Source organism: Simochromis diagramma, unplaced genomic scaffold, assembly GCF_900408965.1.
Source record: "Simochromis diagramma unplaced genomic scaffold, fSimDia1.1 OVJJ01000481.1, whole genome shotgun sequence".
Taxonomy (NCBI): Eukaryota; Metazoa; Chordata; class Actinopteri; order Cichliformes; family Cichlidae; genus Simochromis; species Simochromis diagramma.
Genome location: NW_024386898.1, coordinates 212,496 through 224,693, shown reverse-complemented (window position 1 = coordinate 224,693; position 12,198 = coordinate 212,496). Strand labels below are relative to the sequence as shown.

Below are 12,198 nucleotides of genomic sequence, written 5' to 3'. Positions count from 1 at the left end.
CACTGTCAAGCTCGTCCTTTGATGTATGGATGGAGGCATTTTGTTCAAAGGGATAACCTTTTCTGGGCACTTCTTTGAAATGATAATTCACCAGTCTGCTGCAGGTGAAGCTGGAGCTCTCTCGGCAGAGAGGTCAATCAAAGTCAAATGGAGGAGCCACTCATGGCTTTGCCTGCGTAACCAGTGCCAGCGTCTGGCATCTACTGTCAGTCCTGCTCCCAGCTTAATCTCTGCTTTAGATAAACGGAGCAGGCACGGGGGATGTCACAGCGACAAGGAGACTTGAAGTAGCAAAACGTGCACCGGCCCGTTGCGCCATTGTGGTTATGAAAGACCTAGATGTTTCGGCGTGGTTGTGTGTTTACATAGACGATACATAAACGCCATATACAAGCTGAGTTTTTCCTTCGCTGCAGGCTCCGCGCATCAGTGGTGAGGGGGACACAGCTGTGTGTAATTACGTCAGTAATAAACCTGGATATGGTCCACCTGCCTCAGAGTGAACCCTCTATCCAATCCAGCGCGTCCGACAACAAAGGAGACGAGTGCTCACTGATTATGGCTTTGATGATGCAGCTAGACGGCAGCGTTTTATGGAGATATTTCTGTCTCACGCATAATTCCCTGAAATTATTCAATCAGTATCAAACAATGACATGTGCTAGTAGTGTATGATAACTGACGTAAAAGACCCATATGTCACATATCGTCACATATGTTACATATGTAACGTCAGAGATGAATAAAACCCAAAGAAAACGAACACAATACAGTATATATTTACAGTATATGTACGTATGGTATATACAGTAATATGCTCCTCTGCGCTAATGGATTGGTGACCTGCCAAGGTGTACTTCTACCCAGGGTCCATTCACTAACAACCCTGAACATGTTTTGAATAAAGGGAATTAATTATTTCTGCTACAAATACTGTATATCAGTCTCTTGTTGCTGTCCATCTGGATGTAAGCTTTCAGGATTCTACATCCGCCAGCGCGCCTGTAACGAGGCGGCATAGGATACACAGACACAGCTCTCCCTTGGGTTCAGGCTCCAGCTGGCGGAGACATGCTAGGGCAACCTGTCCCTATTATTGTTTGTGACAGAACCAAGAAGGAAATGCAAGTAGCAAAAGTGCGTACGTGGATCCTGCATGTCAGATTCTGCTGGCAGTGCCTCCAATGTAATTATGGGCATGGGTGGCCAGCTATGACAGCTTATCTGTTAGCCAGCCAGTAGGTGTCTGCTGCACCTGGTGAGCTGCATGCCACAATGATGAACCACCGATACACAAATTAAAAATCACGTACAGATTTTCATGAAAACACGAGACGTTTGCTAATGGCAATTTCATATCATCTCATGCTGCTCATGAACACAGCAGCACACGCGTCTGGCACCATGTCACAGAGCTAGCCACTCCCAAATCTTGTTTCTCAGCATTTCATGTGCCACGCTAATGAGTTACAAATGCATGGGGTGAACTCATGGCATTATCATTTTAATTAGTCTCATACATAGACAGTTTGGATGAGACCTGTTTGTTCACAATTATAATAGAGAGTTATAGGTTTTGAGTTGATTAGGCTAGATGAACAAAGTGTTTTAGAGAGCATTTTAATGAAACAACAGAAAATAGGCATACTTCATTGTAAAAATCACAACAAATTAATACTAATTCATCAGGAATGAAATACTGAACAACCTTTGTCTCCTTTAAAGTTGAGATTTTGTGAGAAATGTAACTAAAAAGAGACCCAACTAATTTGAAAATACTTTAAACCCGATGTTAAATTGAACATAGTTCAAAGGCATCATGTCAAATTCTAAAATATTAAGATATTATTGGAAAGTGTTAATTAGTGAGAGAATCTCTCAAAAGTAAAGGCAGGTAGAGGCCTTGGCAGTCAGTGAAAAGCGACAATGGGAAATAGTGGAAGAGTTCGTAGTTTACAGTAATGTTTTCCCATTTGGGGATTTCATCATATACATAATATTTAAAGATTCTGAGAATCTGGAGAAATATCAGCAATCGCATTTGCAAAGTGAAAGGCCAAAAACAGAATCTCTATGACTGTGTTGAAAACCAATATGCAGGAAATCAATGCCTTGGCAACGCTAAATCCACAAATCATAATTAAAACTTGGCCACGCAGAGAGAGAGAGGGAGAAAAAAACAAGTTCCCGAAATATCGCCACCTGCTCTGAGCCCAAGCTTGCTTATTTAAAATGGGCAGAGGTGGAGTCCAACTTTGGGCTCAAGAGTAGAAGAACCATCCAACTTTTAGTTCACAATTCATAAGCCAGGATTTGTAATGCAATTGGGGGGTGCCTAAGAGACTTTGCCAGTCTGTGAATATACGGGTTTTAGAACCATAATAAGACTTAATAAGTCAAAGGAAGTAAACAACATAATTTCAATGATTCAAATATTTTGATTTCTATCATTTAAATCACTCACTCTCACACTTGGTGATTTTCATCTGTGGGAAGTTTACTAAAATAAGCATTGTGCACCATTTTTAATTAGCCCTGTTTTAAAAGTGTTGTGATTAGGATCTCAACACCTTTAAAACAGTGCTGGAATACATTAAAAGATATCTTAAATTTCACTTTAACTGCTTTTAAATTAAAGAAGGGCCTGTTTTGTTTTAATAAAGCATCCACAAGCTTACTCATGCCTAAGCAAAGACAGAAAACACATCATTTCTCTCAATAACCTTTGCAGCATTTCTGTTAATATGACCGTCCGCCCTGTGTACAGCCAGGGGACCTGGTCCTTTTGTGCTCACCCTAACAAAAATCCCTCCAATCAGCGATGAGTAATGAGTGGGCAGGTTATCATGCAGTGATCCCAGCTTTCTAATTAGTCTTCCATTAACTTTTCCAACCTTGGTAACCACAGGGTGCACACTTTACACACACACACACATGCGCGATTCACATCCTCAAACTGAAATATGGGATCTCCACTCCAAAGTCAAAAATCTAAAATTAAGTATTTAATAACAGTTTATTTACTCTGCAGTGTTCATTTAATCCTTACGATCACCCTGGTTGGCCAGAAATGGCTTTTTTGTAGAACCAATTTTCACCATGTCGTCCTTCCAGAATAACAGCAGTCACATTATGTGTATCATCCCATAAAATGATTTGTGTGTTGTTCCCTGTCCATGTAAAATAATGATTAAAACATCAGGTGCACAGGAGTCTGACTGTTATTCAGGGAAACTGTTAGATGGATCATTTTCCGATGACTATGCTACAATACCTCTGCACGCAGTTGACACTCTACCTCTGTTTTTTTAAGGTACAAACTAGTGAAATGTACTTTTTTTTTTTTAAAGAAAGAGTCACAGATCAGACCTTCTCTGGCTCTTATGAATTCTTTGCAACACTTTGTTTAGATACAGACTGAATGCCAATGTTCAGCACCGGCATTTTTGGTTTCATTTGGCATCCTGGTCTAGCTGATGTCTGTCAAAGACCGTACAATGTATTTCTGATCTGCAGAATAAAAGACGCTGCCTGAGCCTTGTGCAGAATGTGGACGCGGAGCAACAGAAACTAGACAAAAAGATTGACAGGGGAGAGAGAAACAGAGAGCGTATACATGACATGGATACAAAGATTTTCTGTTTTGTTTTTTTGGCTTTAGCTCATATTCCCTCAGAGCAGTATTTCCCATTTTATCACATCTAATAGTGCATACGCAAAATGTAATCAGCACCCCTGGTATGTGTGTGTCCAAATGCACGCGCACACCAGCCTCTTTGTGCGATGCAAAGCATGAATCCATGATTCATCCTGTTTCACAGTGGGCAGTCGGTTTTAGAATGGAGCGGCACAAAAGAGTGATGGAAATTCCTGGGGAGCTGCTGTCCTGTGGCCTTCCAGCACCCAGTGGTATGCACTATCTTGGCGTATTATTGCTTTTTCTGTTTGTCAGCGAGCCCACGACTTCAAAGGAGGCTTAAAGCATTCTTTCATTTTCTGTCAGGGTTGAAGGGTTGAGAGAGTGAGTCTACATTTTATGAACAAAGCCCCCCCAAGACATCTAGCAAAATAAAATGTTACCATCCGAGATGCAGCTCCTAACATTTACTCCAAAGCACTGATCATAAACTATTAATAGATGTATGTCTGTATGAGCACCAGAAGGGTGTCTCTTTGAATTGGACCCTTGTGCTGGGTTAGGTCAGGAATGGGGGTAAAGCTGGTGGGCCCCCTTTATTCCACTGGAACATAAAATCCTGCACGGAGGAGGATGGCGAGCAGATAGCTAGCATTACGGCTGTTGTGTAAAATTGCCATTATTCAGTCAAGCGATTATCTGCTGCCGTGGTGTGTAATGCGTCTCTGTGACCGTGACTGATGCCTGCACATCTAAGACTCTGCTGGAGAAGGGTGAGACTGAAAGAGGTGACCTCTTTCTTCTGAGTTCTATGAATCGTTTTTAGACACACTGTCAAAGTGTGGAAAACACAGTGCCAGTGGATCTGTCTTAAACCCAAAGCAGGCCTCTTCTTTTAGAAGGTGAAAAATTAAACTTATGTAGAGGTAAATAAAACAAAAGTTTATCTTTCTGATGCATTTATACAGATTTATTCAGATTACATGATTATTTGCTATTATTATTAAGTCTTCCAGGCAACCAGACTTCTGTGTAACCTAACATCTATCCATCCTCTCTGTGCTTTAAGGTTGAAACCATTCAGTATTCAGTGTGCTTAAAGTTCCTAAGTGAAAAACATAACGATTATGAATTTAGACTGGGCCAAAAAAACAGCGGAGGAAATAGCAGGTTAATTAATATTTAATATTTGCAACTATAACTTCTTGCCAAGTGAAGTGTAGGAGTCAGTGAGCTCATTCAGCCATTTATCTGCTGTTTGTTTAGTTCATAAAATAGAAAGGAGCCTTCATAACCCCCTGTGCTGAATTTTGTAGACCTTTTTTTCCCACTGGCATACAGTAGAATACATTTGTTTACTTTATCTTAGCAGCAAGTAGAAACCCATGGCAATAACAGAAGACAGTAGGCTGTGGAATCATCAGTCAAGTCACTTTATAGCTCTGGCTTGTTTTAGGCTCTTATGCATCACACAGTTTCAGAGGGTCTGATTGGGACCAAATTTATTAGCATGGCAAGCATAAAGCCAGATGCATAAAGAACTAACTTCAGTGACAAAAACAACAAGGAAACTTGAAACAGATGGTATCCCCCCCCTCCACCCCTGTGGAGCTCTGCTTCCACGTAGAGACAGAAGCACCTGAGACAGAACTGTGGCAAGATGCTTGGAACAACCTACTAAATAACAGTGCACTGACACAGTGCAGAAGACCTGCCTGTTTTAAAGGGAAATGGTAGCGGCTCCAGATATTTCAGGGTCTGACTGAAGTTTAATAGCTAATGAAACGATCCTTGTTGTTAGTTTGGGAAGCATTCTCAGAATACTGTTTTTTATGACATCGAAACAGGAAATAATAAGTCAAAATCTCGTTTTATATTAAGCGCTTTTGATTTCACAAAATATGTATCTGTGGCATTTAAATGAGGTTTCAGTACAAAATGTAATTACTCCGTGTTTTTCTTTTCAGCATTTTTAATTATGGCTTTATAATTAATTTGCTGCTCCTCTTGTAATTTTCAAGTTTATTCCTTAACTTTTAATGTTGATTTAGTGTCCGTTCCCATACAGAGGCTTATGCCCTTATCACACGCCCCATTAAATAATGCCTATTCTGATGCAATGTGCCGTACTATGTGCCAAAAGTTGTCCCAGCTTGTATTGTTTAGATGGTCTTTGGGGTAACTAATTAGATTACCGCATGGCGACCACTATTGTCAGATCTAAATTTGTCCGGTTAGTTTTTCTTCATCAGATTCACAGAGAGCCCTTTCAGCAATGAACATGCTCGTTAATTACTCTTCCATATCTTTTCTTCTTCCCGTGCAGATCAAACGGGTCATTTTCTGCGTCTTCCTCGAGACTGATTTTGCCATCTACAAGAAGAAAATGTCTGTCATGTTTCAAGGTACGTGTAATCACTCGCATCCTTGCTGGATCATTACATTTCTTCTGCTACCTGACACTTTGTTGTTGAATTGATTAACACGCCGACTTTCTTCAAGTTTTCCAAGTTTTGGACAACCTGTGATGTCACCGCCTAAGTAACTGAACATATGCATACATGTGTTCAGTTAGTTAGGGAGTGACCTTGTGTATCCTTGGAAACATCTGCAGCGAGAATTATCCTGTTCCTTGAAGCAGTAGTGTAAGGACCTGTCAGGTTTGGGTGACACCTTCAAATGCAAACATATTCAGCGCAACCAACCGCGCAGCCTTTGGGGAGATTAGCGGTGAGAATTTATGCCGACAAGGTTGATAAAATAAGTGTCAGGTTCTCTACATATTGCCTCACGATCTACCTGACCTATAATAGCTGTCTAATGGTTCGTGTGCTTGCCGTGAATGAGCGAGCTGATATTTCACGTGATCGCTGATAGTTTGATGAGAATTTAATGCCGGATTTGATTGACTGTAATAATAGTACACAACAGCAATTGTCTCCTGAAAAAAGCTAAAATATTCCAGGATGCATAGCAACCATGACCATCCTCTTGGTTACTGCTCTCCAATTGTGTGTGTGTGTGTGTGTGTGTGAAATAAACAAACATCCATTATCTTCTACTCCCACTCTCCTTTCTGTCCCTTGCTCAATTCCCTCCCCCCTTTCATGCCATCATCTTTTTTTCCGGGGACCAGGAGCAGTCACCAGCTCTGATGGGGGCTCCACAGAGGATTGAGTTGAATAGCTGGGGAGCTGAAAGAGGCTGGCTGGCTTCACCAGCCTAGCATTACCTTCCATTTACCTCACTTTTCGCTCCTCACCTCCCCAATGGAATACCAGCTCTCAGGCCTTCATCTCGCTGCTCCCAGATGGAGAGTGTTTTGTTCTCCCTGCACTCCCGTCATCTCTCCCACTCCCCGCCCAGACTCTTCCCTAAAAGATTACATTCCGAAGAGAGACCTTAATTATACTGCCTGCCCCCATGCACCCAGCACCCGTCTCATCATATTAGTGCTTTGAGATGAGAATCTGGAGCTGTTGTTCTCCAGTTATCACTCTCACCATTTAAAAAGTGCTGTGAGTGGATAAATGGCCTGTATCTCCCTGTGATTGGGAACAGGGAAGAAGCAAAATGACAGCTTGTGTGTATGCGTGTGCGCGCCACGTAGGGCATTCAGAAAAGTTTTGAGACTCACATTACTCTGAGCAAAATCTTTAAAAACTATTGTGTACCAAAATGTAATGAGTTGCTAATAAGGGAGGCCGAGGTCAGTCTTTGATTAAATTTGGGGTCATTTCAAAAGGTTACTACAGCACACACCGTGATGCAAGTGCTTTTGACATCAGTGTCTTACCTGTCACGTGTCCTTTGACCCCTGAGGTCAGGGCCACCTTTGCCCATCTTTCCTCTTTGTGGGCAGGAGAGGATAATTGGCTTAATAAGCATGACATTCCCACTCAGGGTCACTGTCTTAGTTAGCCAGACACCTTCACACCGCCCTCACCCACACCTCTTTTCATCTTTCACCTCATCTGTAAGTTGAAAGAATTTAATTCTCTGTCAAAACAAAACTTCTTTCAAGTTTTACCTTAAGGAAGAAAAGAATACTAAAAGAATTACTTATGCTGTGAATGTAGACACTCACAGAAGCGACAGGATTCGTGTGTTTTATCCAGCCACGCTGCACTACGTAGATGGCTTCCAACAGTAGTTGAAAGGTGTTCTTTGAAGAAAGAAGTGCTGATTGGTATGATTGCATCATGGTAGGTAATGCATAACCCCATAGTGTGAAAAGACTTGCATTTAGCCTGCGCAGAATGGCAGTAGTGAATCAGAGGCTGTGAATTAGCTCTGCAGGTGTGCTCGAGCACTTTCAGCACGTCTCATCATCCTCTCTGCTAGTGATAGACAGTCAGGTAGATCTTACAGCAACACTGAATGCATCACACAGAGACTTGAGACCATTCTGTCTCCTGCAGCATCCTCTCGCTTTCAATAACCCTCTGTCACGTCTGCACTTCCTGTTCTCCTTACTTATTCTCACACATGTCTCCCTTTATTCCTGTGCTACATGCCCATTTCCTTAACCCTTCACACCCTTCATTCTTCCCCATTACATTGAGGAGAAGCTTCTCCATCACCTCCTTTATTTGCATACTGTTATAGAGCTCTTGTGAATGGTGGCCTTGATCTTTCTGTAATTTGTATGTGTGTGTGTGGTTATGCGAAACTCGGGATCTTCCCCGTGACATCAGTTTCAAGGATGTCTACAGCGGCAAGTACACATACAATGGATTTTTTTTTTTTTTTATTGAAGTCTTACTATTCTCATTTTTCATAGTATAGCCGCTTTCCTCATATTCAAGCAATCTGTCAAGTGACAATGACTGGAGCAGGAATGTGTAAACAGGACATTTGCATACAGGAAATTGCTTTATTACAATGTGCATTTCCACAAGCTGTCAGTGTGCGAGAGCCAAAATACGGTTACTCCTTTGCAAAGGGAGGAAACTGAAAAATAGCCTGTGCTGACATGAATACTCAGACACACCTGCATGCAGGCACATAAACTGTGGTACACGTGCACAAAACAGGAAGTGGATTTTTAATTTATTTTTTAAAGATTAGAACTGCCTGGTATTTGAGCAATGGAGCAGCTGTTTGATGAGTAACGACGGAGTCCTCACAGTCACACAGAGTATTTTATGTAGCTCGTGAAGATCGGCATGCTTTTGGATCTTTTGGAGTCATGAGTTTTCCCCTCTAACATCAACACTGAATCATGCAAATACACGAACAAGCTAAAGCACACAGCAGCACAAGCTGTTTGTTGTTGGGGGTTTTTTAGAAGGCGAAACTATCAAGTATGAACATTAACTGATTAAGTAGCAGAGCTCAATCAATGCAATTAATCATAAAACACGATTCTATTATGTATTCTGATTGGCGTGATTGACCACACGCTTCCCGTGCCACATATTATTTGCGCGTATGGAAGCAGTCAGGCATCTGTAGTTGTAGAGAGTGAAAGCATGTTGAAATTGATTCTGGGTACACTCCTCCACTAATATGATCCGGGTGGCTGCCCACAAGCTGGGCTCCATCTCGTCTTCTCCTCAATCAGCCACACTGCTGACAATATTAACACAGACCACAGGACTGCAGAGGCTGCTGCATTCTCTCCAACTGTTTCACCCACTTTCCAGTTGACATTTATTTACATAGCTTTTTAATACACACTGTATGTTCCTCGCCTCTTAACCCCTAACCCACACACACATGCACACACCCACCCGGCCATCAAATGTCCATAGTAAAAGAACCCCCTCAAACCACACCACTGCTGTTACAGCAGTAAAGCTGTGGTATGCACAGGCTTTTATCACACACATGTAATTTGTTGACGGAGGATATGAAGGGCTACAGGATCCCTGTGAGGGGTGAAAATGAAGTCTGTGTTGGTTTCACGAGGCTATCCCTCAGGGCAGGGAAATGAGGAGACCACGGTGTGTTAGTGATGTTATTGTCAGGGAGCACACTGAGTCTCTCGGTCAGCTTCGGCAGATACGAGGTTCCTGCTTTAGCCCTTCATATTTGAAAAATGTTGGGAAGCCTGTGAATAAATCAGACATGAAAATGGACAAATGTTATGAGCTGCTTATCTGTGTTTTTGGTGTTGGCTGGTCATGGTCACTCGCTGATAATTTAAAGGTTCAGAATTGCTCGGTTTAGGGACACTATTTAAATTTAAATATGGCCATATCGTTTCTCACAAGGTATTCCTATTTGTGCGTGAATATGTAACCCTAAAGGAATAGTTCATTCATCGTCTATTAGGAATTTAATGATAGGGTCAATACTTCTTTCCAAGAGTCAGATGAGAGGATCAATAACACTCTCATACCTATTTGTTAAAAAGCTGGAGACAGCTAAGCTTAGCATAGCATAAAACACTGGAAAAGAGCTGAGCTCCATCAAAAGTGGAGAGAAAATACTGAGGACCGTGCAAAAGCCTTGCAGCAATTTTTATTTCTTGTTTATTTTGCTTCCAAATAAGAAGCAAAGACAAAGCAAGACCATTTTTTAAAGTGGTCTTGCACAGTAGTTCTGATAGTCTGCGCATGTTTATCTTTGTCTTTTTCACTCATTTGTACACCACCATTTTCAAAGGAGTGATTTTTAGTTTGTTAAGCCACTGGACACTGAACCATGAATCATTCAAACATAAAACAAGCACCTAACTTGAGGGATGACTCAGTGTTGTGTCTACAGACAACTTAACAAAAAAAAAAACAGTTTTAAATTGTATCTTTGGGCATTTTGTTACTAGAAGCTTCTCACAAAAACGCATCATTTGTTCCAATTTCTTTGGTTGAAGCTATGAAAAATGCCAAAGATAACACAGCCCGACAGACATAAAATATTATTTTTGCACCAACAGGGTGATGCCCGAAGAGCTGTTGACCAAAACACTTGACAGATCTTGATATGGTGTGCAGTGCGTTCTTAAAAAGATCTCAGGTAACTGGACAAAACAAGTATCTGAAAGTCACGACCATGGTCGTTCAGCTGATCCATCTACTGTTCACTGAAACCTCATCAGATGTGCTGTTATTGGAAGCGTGGCTTTCAAAAAGCCATTCATAAGAAGGGGAAACATGCAGAAAGGGCTAAGGTATGCTAAATTAAACAAGAACTGGACTCATAATCAGTGGCAACATGTCCGATCCACTGTGCTGACCCCTTTGGATATAAGGGGGTAGTTGCACATTAGATTGTACAGTAAAAACTGTACAACCAGTTTTCCCTATTTTTACCTTATATACTCAATTTCTATATATGTTTGCACGCTTCGATAAATCTCTGCACCGACTTCTAGTTTTCCTAGAAAATATAAAGAAATGAGTGGTAGCTCAAAACTTTTGCACAGAACTGTACCTATACATTATTATTGGTCCAGTTCGGGAACATTCCTGGAGTTTCACTGTCACTCCGATTGGATAATTACTTAATTTTGCTACTTGGTTATAGATTTCTCTTCCCCTGCTTAGAGAGTTTATGCTAAGCTAACCATGTACCAGCTATTGTTTCGCATTTAGCATGCAGACATGAGAGCAGAATCAATCTTGTCATCTATTTCTTAGAGCGTGAATAAGCCTGTGTACTGTCAAACAGCTGATCCTTTCTCATCAGTTGTCATATCACGCCATCCTGTTTAAATGTGTATGCGTTTGCGATTTCTTTGGTTTTATGGCCTAGAAAGAAAGCAAGAACCAAAAAAAGGTGTCACACGGGTCGTTCTGGACTAAAACATAGTGCGCCTTCCCTGTATTGAGCCGTGATCATAGCAGAATCATGTGTGGCCGGAGATGAGACACCTGATGTTTCCATTCTTGCGCTGTTGTAGTACTGTATCAGTGGACCTTCCTTTGTTTCCCCAAGCAGGGTTAGATTAATGCACTGTACCCTTTTATTCAGTGTTATACAAAAGAAAAGCCTGTCGCTGGATCCACTGGGAGCTCTGATGGTTACACTTCTACAGAACAGATGACAACAGCCTTTCATCAAAGCTAACGCTTGCTTTTGCTTGTTAACCACAGTGCAATCATTTCACAGACTCCTGCACAGCCACACACACACACATAAAAATACATGTGCCCTCACAAATAATGTAATCCATTCATATGAACTGTGCACATGAAAAAGGCAAGTACACATGTACTGTGTATATAGTGGCCTGACACAAGGCATCTAGAGGCATGCTGAGCTGTGCAAGATCTGAGTGTCTATGAGTGCGTATCGTGTGTAGGAGCCGTGAGCAGGCATCCACAGTTCCTCTCTCGCCTCATCTCTCACTCTGCAGTTCCTCCTGAAGCATAAACATCCAAAGCATCCGTCTCATCTCGCACTGTGCAACTCAACTCATCCACCCAGAACACCTCTAGTACACTCAGTCTGTCTCACACAATAGACTTACAGACAAAAGAAGAGAAAATCAAAGGGTTTTTTTTTTTGTTTTTTTTAAAGACGCAGTTGTCCACGCCAGCCTGGAGTCCTTGTATTTTCAGGAAATGGGAGGCTTTATGTCATTTATGCTGAGCCTACCAGCATAGATATAA

General features: G+C 41.5%; 1 protein-coding gene across 1 annotated transcript in view; it reads left to right on the top strand.

The window, feature by feature from the left end:
* Nucleotides 1-12,198, top strand: part of macrod2 (mono-ADP ribosylhydrolase 2) — a 402,096-nt gene that overhangs the window by 360,547 nt on the left and 29,351 nt on the right. Inside the window, exon 9 of the mRNA XM_040034340.1 lies at nucleotides 5,964-6,042. Within this exon, the coding sequence (XP_039890274.1) occupies nucleotides 5,964-6,042 (79 nt within the window). The remainder of the gene's footprint in view (nucleotides 1-5,963; nucleotides 6,043-12,198) is intronic.